General features: G+C 45.1%; 1 protein-coding gene across 1 annotated transcript in view; it reads right to left on the reverse strand.

Moving 5' to 3' along the window:
* The window catches only part of card14 (caspase recruitment domain family, member 14), a 99,912-nt gene that overhangs the window by 34,984 nt on the left and 43,240 nt on the right, over positions 1-21,688 (reverse strand). The window contains exons 9-10 of the mRNA XM_056280510.1: positions 5,919-6,135; positions 5,206-5,332 (exon numbers count right to left, since the gene is read on the reverse strand). Coding sequence (XP_056136485.1) covers positions 5,206-5,332; positions 5,919-6,135 — 344 coding nt within the window. The remainder of the gene's footprint in view (positions 1-5,205; positions 5,333-5,918; positions 6,136-21,688) is intronic.

Here is a 21,688-nt window from a genome sequence, read left to right on the forward strand (position 1 = left end):
TTCGGCCCCTGTTCTTGCCTTCGCCAATCCCAATCTTCCTTACATCCTGCATACTGATGCAGCCGCGATGGTCTCGGTGCTGCGCTCTATCAGGAACACGATGGGAAGCTGAGGGTTGTAGCTTATGCCAGCAGAGGACTATCCAGAAGTGAACAAAACTATCCTGCTCACAAGCAAGAGTACCTCGCCTTGAAATGGGCCATCTGTGAGAAATTCCATGATTACCTCTATGGAACAGAATTTCAGGTTTTAACAGACAATAACCCCCTAACTTATGTGTTGACCACAGCAAAGCTTGATGCAGCAGGACATCGCTGGTTAGCCGCTCTGTCAACCTACAGATTCACCATAAAGTATAGGGCTGGGATCAGCAATCAAGATGCCGATGGGTTGTCCAGAAGACCCCAGAGTCCGTCAGAAGAAGATGAGGAGTTCAAGCAGGAGAAAGCAAGGATAGAAGAGCTGAAGCAAAGGGTTTTGGATGGAGAAAGCAAAACTGTTTCTGGTGACATGCTGTCTGCTTTATGTCAACGCCACTCTGTGACCACTTTGGCTGACTATTTGCAGCCAGAACTCCCCATTCTTGCTGAATCCTTAGCTTTAGATGCTTCTGCCATCCCTGATGAGTTTGTGTTCTCTGGACAAGGCACCCTCCCTGGAATGACTCACAATGACTGGTATCAGTCTCAAAGACAGGATCCATCTATCAGACGTGTGATCAGTTTCATTCAAGGAAACCGAAAACCCACTTTTCAAGAGATGTCCTCTGAACTGTCAGAAGTCAAGCTGCTCCTTAGAGAATGGAATAGACTAGAGCTTATAGATGGAGTACTGTTCAGGAAATGTCTTGATCGTGGGAATCAGATCTATCAGCTGGTGCTGCCTAGTAGCCACAGAGAAAGAGCATTGCAAGGCCTTCATGATGAAGTCAGTCATCTTGGCGCTCAGCGTGTCCTTCATCTTGTTCGTTCCAGATTTTTCTGGCCAAAGATGTTTCAGTCTGTTGAACAGAAGTGTAGGACTTGTGAAAGATGCGTGAGGCGGAAAGCCAATTCCCAGCATGCTGCTCATATGGAGAATATACAGACCAGTTATCCCCTTGAACTGGTGTGTATGGATTACCTCTGTATTGAGCCTGATAGTAAGGACACTAGAAACATCCTCGTCATCACGGATCACTTCACCAAGTTTGCCGTTGCCATCCCCACGAAAGACCAAAAGGCGAATACGGTTGCCAAAACACTGTGGGAAAACTTCATTGTACAGTATGGTTTTCCAAGTCGCCTTCTCAGTGACCAGGGGAGAGATTTTGAATCCCACACCATCAAGGAGTTGTGCTGTCTGATTGGAACCGAAAAGATCAGAACCACGCCATACCATCCACGTGGAAACCCTGTCGAGAGATTTAACAGGACCCTTCTCAGCATGCTCGGGACACTAGAAGACAAGGATAAATATCATTGGAGGGACTTTGTCAAACCGCTAGTCCATGCATACAATTGCACGAAAAATGACACCACAGGCTACTCTCTATATGAATTGTTGTTTGGTAGACAGCCAAGACTACCCATTGACCTGGTTCTAGGCCTTACACCAGACCAAATTGGATTCAAGTCACATTTGGAGTATGTTAAACATCTTCGACAGCGCCTCCAAGACAGCTATGCACTTGCTTCTGAAAGCTCTAAGAAGATGGGAGAGAAGAATAAAGCCAGGTTTGATAAAAAGATCAGAGCCGCAGAACTTGTTCCCGGAGATAGAGTCCTGGTGAAGAATGTCAATTTAAGAGGAAAACATAAACTTGCGGACAGATGGGAAAAGGAAGTCCATACTGGGGTGAAGAGGATGGGAGATGGCGCAGTGTATGTCGTCAAGCAAGAACAGGGTGAAGGTCCACACCGTACCCTTCACAGAGACCTTCTTCTGCCCTGTGGCTTTCTACCTGTTACAGATAAAGTCTCAGAACCTGAAACAAACTTACCAACAAGGAGGCTGAGACGCAGGGAAGCAGTCTCGCAGCAGACCAGGCACGACAATATTGTTGACCCAGATATGCCCAGCAGTGACGAGGATGAGGATTGCTATCCACAGATCTCCACAAGGTTTCCCCAAAGCATTAGGACAACCACACAGGCCACCCCTCTAGCACGTGCCACGGAACTGTTGAACCCAGTCGGGTTGAATCCAAGTCCGTCGGAGTTCTCCCAATCTGATAGTCCACTCCTTAGTGAAGTACCCCATACCCCTGAGTCTGTTCACAATCAGTTACTTGAAAAGAAACCAATTGGGCGTGAGACTGAAGTAGTCACAGATGAATTCTCTCAACCTGTTCGAAGACACTTACCTGAGGGAGACCCCGCATCATCTACTACTGTTGTACCTCAATTTGGACCTATTGAAGGACGTTCACCTGAAAACAACCCACTTGAACCCGAGAGTGCACCGCCCACTGGTGTGACAGGCCAGGCTGACCTGTCTGACGGAAACCCGTCTGAGAGCGAACCGATCAGAAGATCTATCAGAGAAAGACATCCCCCTGAGAGACTCTGTTATGGTGAACTAGGAAGGCCTTTAGTCCTAGCCATGGCCTCATTTTTCGAAAGTGTGGGCAGAAATGTCCCTGATTCTTCTAGAGTGCCCTCTGCAAGACCATACAGTGTTTAGACGCATGCAGAGACTGATGCGGTTTAGAAGGGGAGTATGTAACCCACATGATTACATGTACCCTGTGACGTATGTAAGTTCCACGAGTAGCCTCTAGGGGGCACACGAGCTACAGAGTTTAAACCATACAAACAACCGTCAACAACAGAGAAGAGAAATACGGATATTTAGAAATACGGACAACTTTGACTATGGATACTTGAATTATTGATAGTTGAACTACGGATATTTGAGCTACAGGACATTTGAACTACGACAAAAAAGATCCCTCCCACGAAGCTTCCTTGGTGAGCCGCTAGCCAAAGCTAAAAAGTAAACAGCTTTCTGTGTTCCATGTAATCATAGCCATTTACGTAGGATATCTTGATTTTATCCAAAGACAGATGATTTCCTGTTGAAGGAAGAAGGAAGACTCTTTTCTCTTGTGTTTTGTACGCTGCTGGAATCCTGGTGAGATAAGAGTTTAAAATCTTGAAATCTAAAGACTGACAATTTTCCATTGGTTGCTAAGCTAAGCTAACCCAGCTAAAACGTATATCTATGATCCTTAGCAGTTCCCATATGATTCAGAGCTTTAAAACCAGTCAGGACACCCTGTCCATAGGGTTTATTTGATGTAGGAATGTTAGACATTTTAATATAATAATATGCTTGTTGTTAAAAAAAACTGTAAGCTCCAGTTGCCGCTAGCCACCGAGCCAACTCGGGCTACATGGCATCCATGGAACCCATAGCAGCCAGCTAGACGTGAATTCACGTTGATAGTGCCGCAGCCTGGCTGCGATGACATTGTTTTTAACTGTTCTTACAGCAATAGGCTGTTGTCATTCAGCCGCATATTAGTTATATGTAGGAAATGATTTAATTCTGAGAATTGACTCTAGATTTGGGTATTTTTATTTTGTTTGTAATTGTTTGATAGAGATTGCAATTAATAAGGAATCTGTACAATTTTGTGCAGACTGTTTTTTTAGTACCCCGAACAACCCCCCTTGCTACACCCTTTTGGAACCCTTGGATACCCCCTTTGGATTGCCCCCATCATCGCCCTGGATTTGGATTCATCATCATCGCCTCTACATTAACTTGCCCCTGTGATTGTGGTAGGATCTGGACATTGCACCTTGCACAGATTGGAAGACTGAATCATTCCCCCTTTTCTTTTCTTTATTATTTTCTTTGAGTGCACTCATACTTTATTTTGGATTATTTTCTTTAAATTGTTAGTGTAGAATATGGCTGCATAAGTAATGTATTAGAAGGGTATAAAATAGAATATAGATAAATATAGACAATAAATAGAATATTAGGAAGAACTTTTAAAAAGTATAATAGAGTAATATATATATATATATATATATATATATATATATATATATATAACACATCTAATTTAGTATTGCTATTGAAATAACTTTACTTTGAACTGTTGGAATTAATTGTTTTTTTATTGTAAACTATGCCCCCGAGTGTGTGTGTTGTCTTTGGGGTGAGTACTAGAATCTGGTCTAGAAAAAAACCTACACCAAACTCCACTGAACTTAGACATTAGACTGTAAACTGTCCCTGCGCAAGCATAGGCCCATTCCCCTGTCGTGCAGGTTACACTAGCATTAGCTACAACTGCGTGGATGACTTTGACCAAACAAGTAGAAAACTTCCCTTTTCATGGCTACTTTGGTGCCTAAAAGTTTCTACTCCACATCTCGTCGCCAATTTATAATATGTAGCTGGCTAATAACATTATGGTGTAAACAATTTCACACCCGATGCAGGGACCACAATGCACACACGGCTGTTCATTTCCATGCTTTACTAGGAACTCTTCTTCTGTTGGTTACAACCCAGACAACAGCAATATAGAATACAGGTGCCACATAGTGGTCACTGGTAGAATAGCATCATCCATACATAACAATTAGAACATTAATAACTTTTTTTTATTATTTATTTATCTTTTCATGAAGCTCAAAATCTCTGGTGGTGCACATGCACTGCCATTAGGAATGAGATGAAGTTACATCAAGAGCCTGTATTCATATGTATCACCTGACGCAAAGGACTATTTTAGCAAAAGGAGATAATGTCCTCTATATCCCTTTTATTATGTTTGGGTTTATATCTCCTGTTATTGTATTTGGATTTGAATAACATGCAGCTGCATTGAGAGCAGGATAAGTGGTTTGGATAATGGATGGATGGATGGACGTCACGTACTATACTTCCAGAATTACCCTGAGGTAATTTGAGCTCATACTGATGAAGGTGGCATTCCTGCAGGTGAACTGATAGATATGAGGCATTCAGCTTAATATGAAAAAGTGTCGAAAAAAATTAATGGAGGCCTATAGCAGTCAAAAAGAGACCTATACCTCCTGAGCAAATATCAGGGGTGTGTATATTCTTCTTACAAGATATTGCATTCCGGTTACAATTTAAATGATTAATCAATTAATTGCAGAAGTAACTGATAGATTATGAGTTATGAAAATAACCATCGCCTGCAGCCCTAATGCATACACAATGCACAGTGGGACGTACCATCTTGGCTGGGTCGTAGAGAGAGGTGGCAGAAGCCTCTAACCTGGTCCAGTGCCCACAGAGCCTCCTCTAAGGTGGAGTCTTGCAGCACCATCCTCAGAGCCCGCTGCTTCTGCTCATACTTCACCTGCCATAAAATGTTGGATGAAGAAAATGGAATATGTGTTACGTGCATGGATAAGTAGACACGTTGGTGCTTGACTAAGGGGTCGGACCCTTTAGTCGACTGGTTAACGTTGTCGCCCGCGGTGCAGGAGATACGGGCTCGCGTCCCGGCTGTGGCGGTTCTCGCAATGCCCCCCTGAATTCACTACATTGGTGTCAGAAGTGGGATGTGAGAGCGTGAGGTCATCGGAAGCACATGCGCCCAGAGGTGTGAGGGAGCTGATATGCTGAAGCGTGGGGACGCGCTTCCCGAAGGAGGGGAGTAGTGTAACGTGCATGGATAAGTAGACACGTTGATCCCTGACTAACGGGTCGGACCCTTTAGTCGACTGGTTAACATTGTCGCTTGCGGAGCGGGAGACACAGGTTCGCGTCCCGACTGTGGCGACGGTCTTCCGGACTGCCCCTGAATTCGCTACATATGGAAAACACCCTTGAGTAAAATTCTTTGCTCATGCCTATCAGGAATACATTCTCACAAAAAGGAACTCGCCTAGTCACAGGGACTCCCACCTAACCACACGCATCAATGCACAAACAACCCCCACCTCTACTATCTGTGCTCCTGGGCTGATGCCGACAGTGTGGGCGGTAGTGCCTTCCATCACTTGGTGCACAAACACACCCGTCTTGTTGCCCCCGACCACCATCAGTTGGCTCAGCAGTGCCTCAGCCTGGAAGGAGATGGTTAGGGTGCGGTCTGTGATGCGGATGGCCTGCGGTCGAGAGCGCATCAGGAAGGGAGGAGCTGATGTTTTGGAGAGGCTGGTGGAAGAGGAATAACAAGATGAGGGGGACTAAGCAAGATTGTAGAAATAGTCTATCACACATTTTCACTTAAATAGTTTCACTATTATGACACGGGAAAATGTGCCTCTGCTTTAAGCAGTTTGATGTAAGAACATGGACAATGCTTCATAACTTAATTATGTAATGTACCATAACCTGTTCCTGTGCCTGTCCCATTTGGTAGCTGATCCAAACCACACAGTGATGGCTCTGCAGAGAAGAGACTGGATTATTGCAGTGTAGAACTGAGTCAGCAGTTCCTGAGGCAAGTTGAACTTCCTGAGCTGGCAGAGAAAGTATATCCTCTACTAGCCCTTTTTAACGATTGTGTCTATGTTGGTTGCCCACCTTAGGTCCCGAGAGATTGTGGAACCCAGAAATCTGTAGGTTTTCACTGCAAACACCGTGCTGTGGAGTTTGGTGAGAGGGGGGCAGTGTTGGGGGGCTCCTCCTGATGTCCCCTGTCATCTCCAGAGTTTCGAGCATGTTCAGCTCCAGGTTGTTATGGCCACACCAGAGGGCCAGCTGTTCAACCTCCCGTCTATATGTAGACTCTTCACTATCCCGGATAAGGCCAATGATGGTTGTGTCATCCGCAAACTTCAGGATTTTAACTGATGGGTCCATGGTGGTGTAGCGGTATAAGCATCAGCTTTGTGTCGATGCAGTTGCCCAATGGGGACCGGGGTTCGCGCCCCGGTCTTGTCAGATCCGACTATGGCCGGACTCATTGAAGCAGCAATAATTGGCAACGCTGTCTTCGGGAGGGGGGCAGAGTTGGCTTGTGTTCGTCACATGAATGCATCTCTGTGTGTTCCGAAAAATCAGTGGTTCGGCCTGGAGTCTCCTTGTCACGAAAGTGTCGAGGCGTCTCCTTTGAGACTGCCGGCCGGAGAGATGCAGTTGGTGAATGCATGCAGTACGAGGGTGGGAGTTTCAACTAAAAATAGGGATCGATTGGCCACTAAATTGGAAGAAAAAAGGGAAAATTAGAAATAAATTTGAGAAAAGGATTTTAACAGATGGGTCTCCTGAGGTGCAGTCATTTGTGTAGCGAGAGAAGAGTAGAGGGGAGAGCACACATCCCTGGGGGGCACCAGTGCTGACTAATACTACCTCCTCGGTCATTGATCGTGGTGCTTGTCACCAACCATGTGCCCCTTAAATAGATGTCCAGCAAGAGAGAGACAAATGCTCGTGTGGGTAGATGGTTCTTGTCTTTACAAGTTTGACTACTCTGTTGTCCACAGGTCTGGAGCAAAACATGTCAATGCTGACACCTTGTCAGGGTGAAATGCTTTGGACCCATGTTGCCCTGGACAAGAAGAGACTTAAGGGTTGGGGTGTAATTGGAAGCATACAATTCTCTAGAATGTCATTGTATTCTGTAGCATTAAGATTGTCCTTCACTGGAACTAAGGGATCTAGTTTAATCAATGAAAAGCAACCCCAGACCAGTTCTTCCTCCACCAAAGTTTACATTTAGCACTATGCATTCGGGCAGGTAGCATTCTCCTGGCATCCGCCAAACCCAGATTGGTCCGTTAGACTGCCAGATAGTGAAATGTGATTCACAACTCCTGAGAAAGTGTTTCCACTGCTCCAGAGTCCAAATGTGTTGTGCTTTACATCACTCCAGCCCACACTTGGCATTGCGCATGGTGATCTTAGGCATATGTGCGACTGCTGGGCCATGGAAACCTATTTCATGAAACTCCTCACGAAAAGTTTTTGCACTGATGTTTATTCCAGAGGCAGTTTGGAACTCAGTAATAATTGTTGCAACAAAGGACAATGTTTACCACTCGGCGGTCCATTCTGTGCTCTTGTGTGTTCTACCGCCTCACGGCTGAGCTGTTGCTGCTCAGAGACATTCCACTTTACAAAAACAGACTTACAGTTAACCGGGGCAGATCTAGCAGGGCAGAAATTTGACCAATTGACTTATTGGAAAGATGGCATCTTATGACAGTGCCACATTGAAAGTCAACGAGCGCTTCAGTACAACCCATTCTACTGTCAATGTTTGTCTATAGCACAGCATGGCTGTGTGCTTGATTTTATGCACCAATTAGCATTGGATGTGGCTAAAATACCCAAATCAACTCAATAGAAGGGGTGTCTTCATACTTTTGGCCATGAAACATATGTCATGGTTCTTGAAGAAAGAAACATACACTCACTGGCCAGTTTATTAGGTACACCTTGCTGGTACCGGGTTGGACCCCCTTTTGCCTTCAGAACTGCCTTAATCCTTCGTGGCATAGATTCAACAAGGTACTGGAAACATTCCTCAGAGAGTTTGGTCCATATTGATATGATAGCATCACGCAGTTGCTGCAGATTTGTCGGCTGCACATCCATGATGCGAATCTCCCGGTCCACCACATCCCAAAGGTGCTCTATTGGATTGAGATCTGGTGACTTTGGAGGCCATTTGAGCACAGTGAACTCATTGTCATGTTCAAGAAACCAGTCTGAGATGATTTGAGCTTTATGACATGGCGCGTTATCCTGCTGGAAGTAGCCATCAGAAGATGGGAACACTGTGGTCATAAAGGGATGGACATGGTCAGCAACAATACTCAGGTAGGCTGTGGCGTTGACACGATTCTCAATTGATACTAAGGGGCCCAAAGTGTGCCAAGAAAATATCCCCCACACCATTACACCACCACCAGCAGCCTGAACCGTTGATACAAGGCAGGATGGATCCATGCTTTCATGTTGTTGACGCCAAATTCTGACCCTACCATCCGAATGTCGCAGCAGAAATCGAGACTCATCAGACCAGGCAACGTTTTTCCAATCTTCTATTGTCCAAATTTGGTGAGCCTGTGCGAATTGTAGCCTCAGTGTCCTGTTCTTAGCTGACAGGAGTGGCACCCGGTGTGGCCTTCTGCTGCTGTAGCCCATCTGCCTCAAGGTTCGACGTGTTGTGCGCTCAGAGATGCTCTTCTGCATACCTCGGTTGTAATGAGTGGTTATTTGAGTTACTGTTGCCTTTCTATCAGCTCAAACCAGTCTGGCCATTCTCCTCTGACCTCTGGCATCAACAAGGCATTTTCGCCCACAGAACTGCCGCTCACTGGATATTTTCTCTTTTTCGGACCATTCTCTGTAAACCCTAGAGATGGTTGTGCGTGAAAATCCCAGTAGATCAGCAGTTTCTGAAATACTCAGACCAGCCCGTCTGGCACCAACAACCATGCCACGTTCAAAGTAACTTAAATCACCTTTCTTCCCCATTCTGATGTTCGGTTTGAACTGCAGCAGATCGTCTTGACCATGTCTACATGCCTAAATGCATTGAGTTGCTGCCATGTGATTGGCTGATTAGAAATTTGCGTTAACGAGCAGTTGGACAGGTGTGCCTAATAAAGTGGCCGGTGAGTGTATGTCATGGTTCTTGTCAGTAGAACGCTCATGTTGTTGCAGTACTCCACATAGCCATCATGGTGCAAGCCATTATGGATTGTACTTTTATATGTCAGTGTATGGTAGGTAAATTGAGAGTCTTCACTGGTCAAATAATAATTTCTAATACTTAATAGGGGACTAACATCCAAAATAATTTATAGTGCTGAGCTTGTTGTAGTCCTACATCACAAATAGCTTGATTCATACTCAATCAAAATGTTTTACCAATGTTTTCCTCAGCAAAGCGTAAGGATTAAAGGGTGAACTGCAAAATAGCGCCTGTGGGGGATTAAGTGACCCAAATTAAGAAACCTCAACAGGGCAGATGCATGGGCGGTTTGCTCCTTAGGGGAGTTGGGGCACACACCACCATAGGGAGAAGGGAGAGGGAATTTTTCTCTCACATTCTACCACAGTGTTACGCTAGATGTGACTGTTCTGACCAATTAGTCCTACCTCTGAATATCAGAGTTAGATCAGCCCCAAATCGTGTTCCGTGTAGTACTGTCCCTTTCGAACAAGTTCAGTCTGGTTGACAATCACCCAGATCGCTCTGACAGACTTTCATGTTATGGCAATTTTTTTCGAACTACAGGCACTGCAATGCAATGTCTGTTGGTTCCGGGTGGGCCTGTACTAACGCATTTTCATCATACGTAACCGGGGGATCCAGTCATACCTCATTGTCGCAATGGTCGCCATTTTGGGGCGGTCAAGATCTGCTAGTGAATAGTGTTTATTGAAAGATCCACTTGATTCAACTCCTTTGGATAACGATGACCTGGATGAATGAGAACATTCACAGACTTATTGAAATATACAATCGATTTTGTAGTGACGTCTGTAACTTGTTTAATTTTAAACCTGTCTTTATGTATGGTCAATAATCCCGGTAAGAAAATCACAGAAAGTCGAATCAGTTCATCTGGACACAACGTTTATTGAGAGAAACGTTTCATCACTCATCTAAGTGACCTCTTCAGTCCCAACTGACTGCAGGTATCCCCACCCTTATAAACAATACAGTGGCATAACGACCGAAACCAATCGGTTTCATATGCAAATGACCAATACCTAGAGTTAAAATGGCAACGTGTACTATTCACAGAGGATTAGGGAATGGTTGCAATCACAACATTGTAAAATGGTGACAGATGTACCAATTATACCCAGGGGAAGCTACACCTAGTCTGTAAGGTTTACCTAAAATACATAAACAGGATGTACCATTACAGCCTATTGTTTGTATGATTAGCTCAGTGACATTGACGGGTTCTATATATTGGAATGGCGGCGTAGGCAGCAAGTCGAAAGAGCCGTGTTACCATTTGAGATTGACATTTATTGTATTATTCACCCGTCTAAAACCAATTTAAACTCTCTTCCGGTTGCACATCGGATTAACTTTCCGTTGGACTTTGTCTTCGCTGTTGTTGATTCTCAATGGTTTAGGTTATAGCTTACCAGCTAGCTAGTGTAGATAAATGCAATGGTGTGATGTTTAATAATGATGATTACAACGTATTGATTGGAATAAGGGATACAAGGCTCTACTTATATATTTTCGTAATGTGTGTGTGTGTGGTGTTGGTGTGTGTGTGTGTGTGTGTTAGTGTAGATAGCGGGACCGAAAACTAAAGCATTTATGGTCCTAATTCTTTTTGGAGGTGGTAGGTATTGTCTCAGAGAGTAAGGGAAAAATCCCAGAAAATCAAAATTATGCATAATTATGCATAAATATGCAAAATATGCATTTTTCTAAAAATGGCTAAAAACCACTTTACTCGGCATTTCAGATGATTCTGAGCATCTTTGATTTTTTCACCTACAGTGCATCCGGAAAGTATTCACACCCCTTCACTTTCCCCACATTTTGTTATGTTACAGCCTTATTCCAAAATGGATTAAATTCCTTTTTTTTCTCATCAATCTACACACAATACACCATAATGACAAAGTGAAAAAGGTTTTGTAGAAATGTTTGCAAATTTATTAAAAATAAAAAACTGAAATATTGCATGTACATAAGTATTCACGACACTCAAAATTGAGCTCAGGTTCATCCTGTTTCCACTGATCATCCTTGAGATGTTTCTACATCTTGATTGGAGTCCACCTGTAGTAAATTCAATCGATTGGACATGATTTGGAAAGGCACACACCTGTCTATATAAGGTCCCACTCTTGACCGTGCATGTCAGAGCAGAAACCAAGCCATGAAGTCAAAAGGATTGTCTGTGGACCTCCGAGACAGGATTGTATAGAGGCACAGATCTGAGGAAGGGTACAAAAAAATTTCTACAGCTTTGAAGGTCCCGAAGGACACAGTTGTCTCCATCATTCATATATGGAAGAAGTTTGGATCCACCAGGACTCTTCCCAGAGCTGGCCGCCCAGCCAAACTGAGCAATCAGGGGAGAAGGGCCTTGGTCAGGCAGGTGACCAAGAACTCGATGGTCACTCTGACAGAGCTCCAGCGTTCCTCTGTGGAGATGGGAGAACCTTCCAGAAGGACAACCATCTCTGCAGCACTCCACCAATCAGGCCTTTATGGTAGAGTGGCCAGAAGGAAGCCTCTGCTCAGTAAAAGGCACACGACAGCCCGCTTGGAGTTTGCCAGAAAGCACCTAAAGGACTCTCAGACCATGAGAAACAAGATTCTCTGGTCTGATGAAACCAAGATTGAACTCTTTGGCCTGAATGCCAAACGTCACATCTGGAGGAAACCAGGCACCTCTCATCACCTTGCTAATACCATCCCTACAGTGAAGCATGGTGGTGGCAGCATCATGCTGTGGGGATGTTTTTCAGCGGCAGGAACTGGGAGACTAGTCAGGATCGAGGGAAAGATGAATAGCACAAAGTACAGAGAGATCCTTGATGAAAACCTGCTCCACAGCGCTCAGGACCTCAGACCGGGGCGAAGGTTTACCTTTCAACACGACAAGGACCCTAAGCACACAGCCAAGACAACGAAAGAGTGGCTTCAGGACAAGTCTGTGAATGTCCTTGAGTGGCCCAGCCAGAGCCCAGACTTGAACCCCATTGAACATCTCTGGAAAGACCTGAAAATAGCTGTGCAGCGACGCTCCGCATCTAACCTTACAGAGCTCGAGAGGATCTGCAGAGAAGAATGGGAGAAATACCCCAAATATAGGTGTGCCAAGCTTGTAGCTTCATACCCAAGAACACTTGAGGCTGTAATCGCTGCCAAGGGTGCCTCAACCAAGTACTGAGTAAAGGGTGTGAATACTTATGTACATGCAATATTTCAGTTTTTTATTTTTAATAAATTTGCAAAAATTTCTACAAAACCTTTTTCACTTTTTCATTATGGGGTATTGTGTGTAGACTGATGAGAAAAAAAAGGAATTTAATCCATTTGGAATAAGGCTGTAACATAACAAAATGTAGGGAAAGTGAAGGGGTGTGAATACTTTACGGATGCACTGTATATAAAAAAAAATTTCTGGGACTTAGAAATGTTTTGGCATTATGCAAAATATGCACATTTTTGCAAAAATGCACTTATGATCCTAAATTTTTTTGGAGGTGGTAGGTATTGTTCCAGAGAGGACCAGAAAAATAGCAGAACATTAAAATATAATTATAATAATTATGCATAATTATGCAAAATATGCATTTTCTAAAAATGGCTAAAAACCACTTTTCTCGGCATTTCAGAAGATTCCGAGCATTTGGGGGGAGGGAGTTGGAGTGGGGGGGTTTAGGGGCAGGGGGAAGGTGGTTAGTTGGCAGGATGAAGAGGAGGGAGATTTAGACGGGTGGATAACCAAACCGCTACATTGTAGCGGGGTTCTTCTAGTAGATTAATCATTGGGAAATCATATGCATAAAGAACAAGGCTTGTTACAAGGACATGAGGGGCTATAGTGGCAGTGGAAAAGTATTGAGTATGTCAGTAGACAGAGAAATGCAGAGTAAGCTATAGGAAGAGAAGTGGGTGACAGTAACAGGATAAGATGTCCCAATAGGAAGATTGCGTCTACCCCCATAGAGGGTAAAAGAGTGAGGGGCACTAACCGTTAGAAGGAAGCGGCTCTGAATAGTAAGGGGAACAACAAGGGTGCTGTGGCCTTGGGGGGAGTAGATACAGGATGTGCTGTGCTCTGTGGTTTCAGAAACAGGAACAGGATCTCACGACAGCAGCTGCAGAAGGAGATCACTTGGAGTCCGGATATCATCGAGGCGGAAATGGAGTCAGATCAACGGACCAATCACGAAGAAGACCACACATTCATGTTTAGTCAACACTTTGTATAGTATAAAGACTGGGTCAGGGAAAGAATAGTCAGTCAGACTTCGTGAACTGACACACTCTGTTGCTTGTCAGGGATAGGAAGATCTAGACCCAGAGCTCTGTATGCTTTATCCATTTACTGCTTAATAAAACGGATGGCTTGGGACCGAACATCTTGTCCTATTGCTTTATCAACAAACATGCAGGACTACGCTCTCACATAGACGAAAATGAGTTGGTAGAATGAGCTGCAGTCCAACAATTTGGTGACCCTGACGTGATAAAGACGGAGAAGTGACGGCTGACCACAGAAGTAAAAGACAACGGATAACTGCAGTGTGATGGCAACAACAAGCGGCCGCTGGAAAAAAAAAACTAAGGTAAACAGACGTCTGTTTTATCGAAGTTCTGTTATTGGCTATACCAAATTGTGTGTTGTCATTATACGACAAGTGTCCTAGTTAAAGTAGATGAATAAAGCATTGAAATAAATTGTGCACGGGTTTAAAGTCCCGGGGTTAGAGGCCCTTGAAAGCAACAACAGTACTGAAAAGAAGACGTGCGGATTTAGAGACCCATGGGGTTAGGGTGGTAGAAACTCTGTAGTGTCTCAGAGAGGAAGGAGGTAGTGCCTCAGTGAGAAAGAATCAGCAGTGGAAACCTAACTGGTGTCAACGCAAACAGCCTGATAAAACTCACTGATTGGGTCAGTTGCTCGGGACGTATGTGCCATACAAACTGACTGGCTACTGAACTCTTCTCTGATTGGGTTGGTTGCTGGGAACGCAAGTGTCATACAAACCAGCTGGCTACTGAGTGGGGACAGATAAAACATAATGGAAGGGGAATTTGACAGGGAGTGTGAAGAATATGGAGGTTGCCCTCCCAATGTTATGTTGACCGTTAAGCAACAATGGGAAAGAACCAGGAGTCAAATTTTTGCAGGGCTCCCTAAGAACAAGCGAGACACCAAGATTGGGGTGTATGACAGTATATGGAAAGACTTACACAGGGTAAGGTCCCCAAAGAGGAGGAAAGGAAGAGATTGATATTATACCTAGGGAAGGCAGAAAAACAAGCTAAAAAGAAAGCAGATGAACACTGGAAGGCGGAAAAAGTTTCCATGTTAGTCAAAAGAAAATGGAAGAAAGACGGAGAGGAAAATGAACAGAGAAGAGCCCACTTACATAACATGACCTTAGCTTGCATGGCAGTAGAAATGAATTAAAAACACTCAGAAATAACCAAAGAAAAAGATAAAGGAAATTAAAAAACAGAATCATCGGCGCCAATATAGCCCAAAATACCCGGAATACAACCCCCTCCTTATCCCACACCGCAAATGCCACTCATGTATGTGGAAGAAGGAGTAATGAAAATGACAGCAATAGCAGCAGAGGAGTATAGAGAGGCTAGGGAGAGGTTAGAGGAAGTAGTAACAAGGAGAATATTAGAGGTGGAGGACCTGGCGAGGGAGGCAGCGCGCAGGGTGCAGGAAGCCAGAGAAGTGAGTAGGACAATATATGAACAGACAAGCGGACAGGAAGAGATAGACCAGGCAGGAAGCTCACCCACGACAGGGCCAGAAGCACACTCCACCCCATACGGGGGAGAAGCAGGACAATTGAGGATACAGAGTCAGGAGGGTTGAAGCAATGGATGGGTTCCAGGAGAGACAGCTCAGAGAAATAAGAGAGGAAGTGAATAGGGCAGAAGGTAACGAGGAGGGATCGGAGACATGTACAGATGCAGGGAGTATGAGGAGTGATGAGGGAGACAAAGACACATACCCAGTCACACTACAGGGGCACTAACCATGCACACCCGGACTGGTATAGCGCCCCGTGCTGACCACAGGCATAGAAACCAGCTTAGGGACAGAGAAAAGATACAACCACCCGCTAGATATCGTCAGTTGCCACTGATATATAAAGGACCCCAAACGGGGGATGTGTATCAACCATTTTCATTCACAGACATGAATTGCATCCTGGATAAGATGCCCCCTCCCACTGAGGGAGGAGGGCCCTGGATGGAGAAATTTTGCCAACACACCTTGGGACACAAATTAGCTATGGGAGACTAGAGAGTATTATTGGGAAAACAACTAGCTATGTGGGAAATACATCAGATTGAGGCTGCGGCAGGCACTAGTTCTCTACCAGATTCAGAACCATTTACCAGTGAAGCCACAGCTGTGGGGAGGGCAATGAGGGATAAATTCCCCATTCCTCCCGGAGCAATGCATTCACTGACCTTTTCCATGAAAGACAGAGAAGACATGTCAGCATTTTTAGGCAGATACAAAGGCATATGGACAGACACTGCAGGAAGCCATCCAGGTTCAGGACAGTTACAGACCACACTGTTTAGAAAAGCTGTTATGGCTGGAATGCCCAAAGCAGTACAAGATGCCATGGAGGGCAATCCAGACATCCCAGGCTGCTCTACTGAGCAATGGGAAAAACATCTGATTCATCATATGAAAAGACACAAGGCTATACAGGATGAGGCTAGACAGAGCACAGTCAGCCCAGGTGCAGCTCCTAAAGCGCCAACTGGATGAGGCAAGGAAAAAGGTAAATGATGCTAAAAAGACAAACCAAAAGGTAGCCAATCAGATGGTTCAACAGCTGCCACCACAAAACTACACCCCAGATTTGTACCCAGTGCCTGAATGGGTGCCTAGTCCCCCTTATGGGGGCAGGCCTGTAGGAGTAACAGGAGGCATGAGAGGTAGAGGGAGGGGTCGCGGAGGACCCAGAGGTATGCCACCTACATGCTTTGGATGTGGCCAGCCTGGACACTGGAGAAGGGAGTGTCCCGTGCTGTGGGGACCCAGGGGAGGTCAAGGTCCAGTCAGCAACAGGGGTAGTTATGTGCAGCCCCTGGTCCAAAGGCAGCCTCCAGTTATGGTTCCACTTCATCAAGCCCCTCATGCAGCAGCAGCTCCACCGCAGGGACAATATCCCCAGACCATGCAATGATCCAGTCCAGCTCTCAATTGTCGTTGTCAGCTGATGTTTCACCCACGGCTGAAGGACTTTGGGCAGATATATACCAGGGGACTCCTAGAACCAGAAAGCAAGCAACGCAAAGGCGTACAGACTCTGTATCATCAGTGGCGGCCGTGGGTCCAAATGCTACATCCCTACTCCCCTCCAACCAACCCCCTCCGTGTTACTCTGTACTATGATAGGGACGGGGTGAAATTTATCAGCAAACTTTTTACAATGACATTGAAGGGACACAGTGGGAAGTATTGTCTAGTTGTATTCTAGTGGAGAATGAAGGTGTGGCAGCTGCTGTTGAATTGACACCAGTACAATTTGAGTGGTATGAGATGTCTGAAGAGGCGGTGCCCCATATCACCTTAGCAGTACATGTTAAATACCAGGCTAGAGATCTTGAGCCGATGGCAAGCGTCTGATGGCACTGACAGACTGGGTTTGGACCCAACTCCCTGAATTACAGTACTCCCCATCCAAAAAAGCTTACAGGTTCATGCACAAGACGGCTGACAAAGTGCTGTTAGAACATAGACAAATAGAGAGATTTCATGGCAGAGAGAAGGATGATCATTCTGACGCCGCAAGCATGACAGTGAAAGACATGCTCTCATTCCTGGGGTTGACGGGCTACAGCAGACAGTTCATAGCATCATATGGGGAACTCACCCACCCCTTAAGGGCCATGGTCAATGAGTAGGGGATGAGAAATTTGCCCGCATGCTTACAATGGACCACTGAAGCAGAGAACAACTTCATTTCCCTCAAACAGGCTCTCATAAACGCTGCTGATTTAGCAGTGCCTGACTACAAAGAGCCATTTTATCTGGATGTTTCAGAAAAATCACATACAGTAAATGGTATTCTCTTTCAGAAAAAAGGGGGAGGTAGGCAGGTGATGATGTATGCAAGTGTGACACTCGATCCAACAGAAAATAGACACCCACCATGCACAAGACATGCAGCAGGGGTAGCAAAAATTCTGCAAAAAGTAGCACACATAGTCATGGGACATGTTCTAACAGTCCTGACAACACACAGCATAGTGGCCTATGTGAACTCAGCAGCATTCACCATGACATCATTAAGACAGACAAGGTTGGAAAAAATCCTCAATGCACCACACATAACGTTCACACACGAGGGACTCAACATGGCAGATAACATGGGGGAAGGTGAGCCACATGTGTGTGAAGAAAGAGTACAGAAGGATGTTAAGATCAGAGCAGATTTACGGGCAAAACCCTTAGCTGACCCAGAGGAAGTGCTGTTCACAGATGGCTGTTGCTACAGACATCCCACTGAGGGACTGAAGGCAGCATATGCAGTGGTAAGACAAACAGATGAAGGGTTTGAGGAAGTAGTGACAGGGGGAGTAATAGGAAAAGAATCAGCGCAGCTAGCTGAATTACAGGGAATGATAGCGGCATTAGAATGGGCAGAAGGGAAAAAATTAAACATCCACACAGACTCGGCATACGTGGTAGGAGCAATACAGGTGGAGCTCAGTCAGTGGATCAGAGCAGGATTTTTGACAGCAGCAAAAACCCCAATCAAACATGAGAAAGACATTAAGAGACTGGTAGAAGCCCTAATGAAACCAACAGAGGTAGCAGTAATAAAGTGCAGAGGTCACGACAAAACTTAAACAATGATAGCAAAAGGAAATCAGGAGGCAGACTCTGCAGCTAAAAGGGCAGCAGGTTACACAGCCCAATACATGATGATGCAGGTGGGAAAAATGGTGTATGATTTACTACCTGCCTGCGATGTAAATATGTTAATAAAGGAACAACAGAAAGCCTCTCCTCAAGAGTTCACAGTTTGGAAAGAGAGAGGGGCAACGGAATCCGAAGGAGTGTGGAGGTCGCCGGATGGCCGACCTGTGTTACCCCCAGGGTTGATGGCTTCCGTGTTACAGGAGGCGCACGGGCTAACACATTGTGGAAAGGCACAGATGCAGAGACATCTGACCCATTGGTGGCATCAATTTTTGCCCGCAATGATTGTGAACTATATCAGGGAATGTAAAATATGTACGGAATACAATATCAGGGCTACAGTAAAGCCACACAAGGGAAAATTTCCTTTGCCAAAAATGCCAGGTCAAGAAATCATAATTGATTACACTGACATTTTGGAAAGAGTAAATGGGTATAGGTACCTCTTGGTCGCCGTGGATGCATACACTGGCTGGCCAGAAGCAGTATCTGCTAAAAAGGAAGATGCCAAAACGGTAATCAAATTCCTAATCAACCAATACATACCAACGCATGGGTTTCCAAAAAGAATCAGGTCAGATAATGGCACACATTTTAAGAACAAAGACCTGCAGGCAGTAGAAGCGGCCCTAGGACTGGAACATGCGTTTGGAACAGTGTATCACCTCCAATCACAGGGAAAGGTGGAGAGAATGAATCAGTCCATTAAAGGAAAAATAGGAAAAGTGTGTGCTCAAACAAAAATGAGTTGGGTGGATGCCCTACCCCTAGCTCTAATGTCAATTAGGAGCTCAGTATAATCCATCACAGGTTACACTCCATATGAGTTGACAACAGGGCAGCAGTTACCGGGACCGGGAGCTGGAATCCCAACAATGGAAAAGGAAAGAGATCCGCTGAAGTACAAACCTTACTATGACCAACTAACAGCTTTGGTGTCAACTTTCTCAAAACAGGTTGCAGCAGCAGAGGGGAACCTAGAGGGTCAGACACCACCCACTACGGACTGGGTTCTGCTGAAGGTGATCAAGAGGAAGTGGTCGGAGCCAAGGTGGACAGGGCCCTACAAGGTGGTTGAGAGGACATCACACGTGGTCCGACTACAGGGCAAAGGAGACAGCTGGTACCACTGGAGCCAGTGTGCAGCAGCGGATTCACCCGCTAGGACACTGGAACAGATAAGAAACACCACAGTTGACTCTGAATAAGTGTAAAGACACAAGCCACTATCTGTGGCGACAGTTATTATAGCTATCACTTTTGGATAAGATTTATAGTAACCGGCTTTGCATATACTCAGGCAAGCCACAATATACTCAAGATTGGAATGAAGAATTTTGCCAGGTGCGGAAAGAATGTTCTGATGTTACTATAGAAGGTCAAAAGCTCTCCCAGAAAAGTTTCTCTAGGATACAAGGAACTGATAACCAGAACACAAGAAGGTTTTGCTTGCTAAGAATTTTTGATATATGTTGATTAAGATGTTTGAGGGAACGGGAAAACCCCACCAAGCCAAATGGTGGTGGTTGGGAGTGTGCGGGATCATTTCTATAGCAATAGTTACTCCAATATTGATATGGGAATCATCCATCAGAGACAGACACACAGATCAAAGCCAACACCACAACAGAACAAAGAGGGAAGGCCAGAGCCAGCCAGATTACTGCATTAAAACATATGGAGGTATAGACGTAGACTACACACTGGGAACGAACGTGACATTTCAATTTGACTTATGCCATGTTATTAATTGTGGGAAACGCCAGGCGATGTGGAGAAGATATGATTTATACCTGTGCGGAAGTCCAGTAACTCACTCCAGTTGTCTAGGGCAGGGGGATCCATTTAGGAATTCTGGCATGGGCAGTTTGTGTACCGGATGGAGACCGGTTTGGCAGTATACTGGTCCACCATGAACCCCTACCAAAACCGCGGTCAAACATCCAGATACGGTTAACAAGATTAGTTTCATGCATGGCCAACTACGACATAAATTGGGTTGGGTTAATCCCCTGTTGTTGACAATACACGACCTGTGGGATGATCCATTCGTGACAGGTCAGAAAAAGGCATTCTATGTGGTTGTGGGAGTACATCAAGATGGCACGGACACCATGGGTCTCATTAAGGTGAATTTGTTAACACCTCCGTCCCCCAAGAAAACAGACGCCATGACTAGCGCACTCAAAACTAAACCTAGACAGAGCAAGGATATAATCACCATAGATTACAATAAACTAACAAGAGGCGATATTGCCAAATTGGCTACTGGATATGGGGACAAAAACCTGTGGTTAGATTGGATGGCAGCTACTGCTGCCTCCATGAACATGAGTAATTGTATTGCATGTTCTTCAGCCAGACCAACTCTTTTCACCGCCCCAGCACCTCTGTTTCCCGATACAGATCCTATAGGATTTCATTGCATGATGGCCCTAACTATGCAAGCTGACCCCCCTAACTGTACTACTCTCAGCTTTATTTTTCCACCCGTTAAAAACTCCACGGTGCCGCCGGTGTTCACCCCGACAGCTAATAACTATACGTGTTTTTCTAGGAGCTCCAGCTCCGGTATGAAGATGGGACACATGCCTGACAGCTGGTGCAAAAACATACTTGATGTCAACAGTTGGTCGGCACCTAGCTCTATGGTGTGGGGAAGGGCTGACCTGTTTTGGTATTGCGGGGACAGGACTCTACATATCAGCCTGCCAGCAGACTGGTCTGGAACGTGTGCAATGGTCAGGTTGGTGCTACCCCTGTTTTTGCTAGGGCCACGCCAACAGGCAAATTTCACATATACCCACCACAGGAGAGACACATTTGAGGTTGGCCATGGTTCTACCACATACATAGATGCCATAGGCGTTCCCAGGGGAGTTCCAGATGAATATAAATTGGTAGATCAAGTGGCAGCAGGATTTGAGAACATCCCAATCATTAGTGCGCTATTTCCAGTCACTCCCAATAAGAATGTGGATAGAATTAATTATATCCATAAAACGTCCTGAGGCTCGCCAATAAAACTAGGGACGCTGTAGCAGGCTTATCTGAACAATTAGCTGCCACCTTGTTGATGACAGTTCAAAACAGAATGGCCCTCGACATGTTATTAGCTG

The sequence above is a fragment of the Lampris incognitus genome, chromosome 5 (genome assembly GCF_029633865.1).
Source record: "Lampris incognitus isolate fLamInc1 chromosome 5, fLamInc1.hap2, whole genome shotgun sequence".
Classification (NCBI taxonomy): Eukaryota; Metazoa; Chordata; class Actinopteri; order Lampriformes; family Lampridae; genus Lampris; species Lampris incognitus.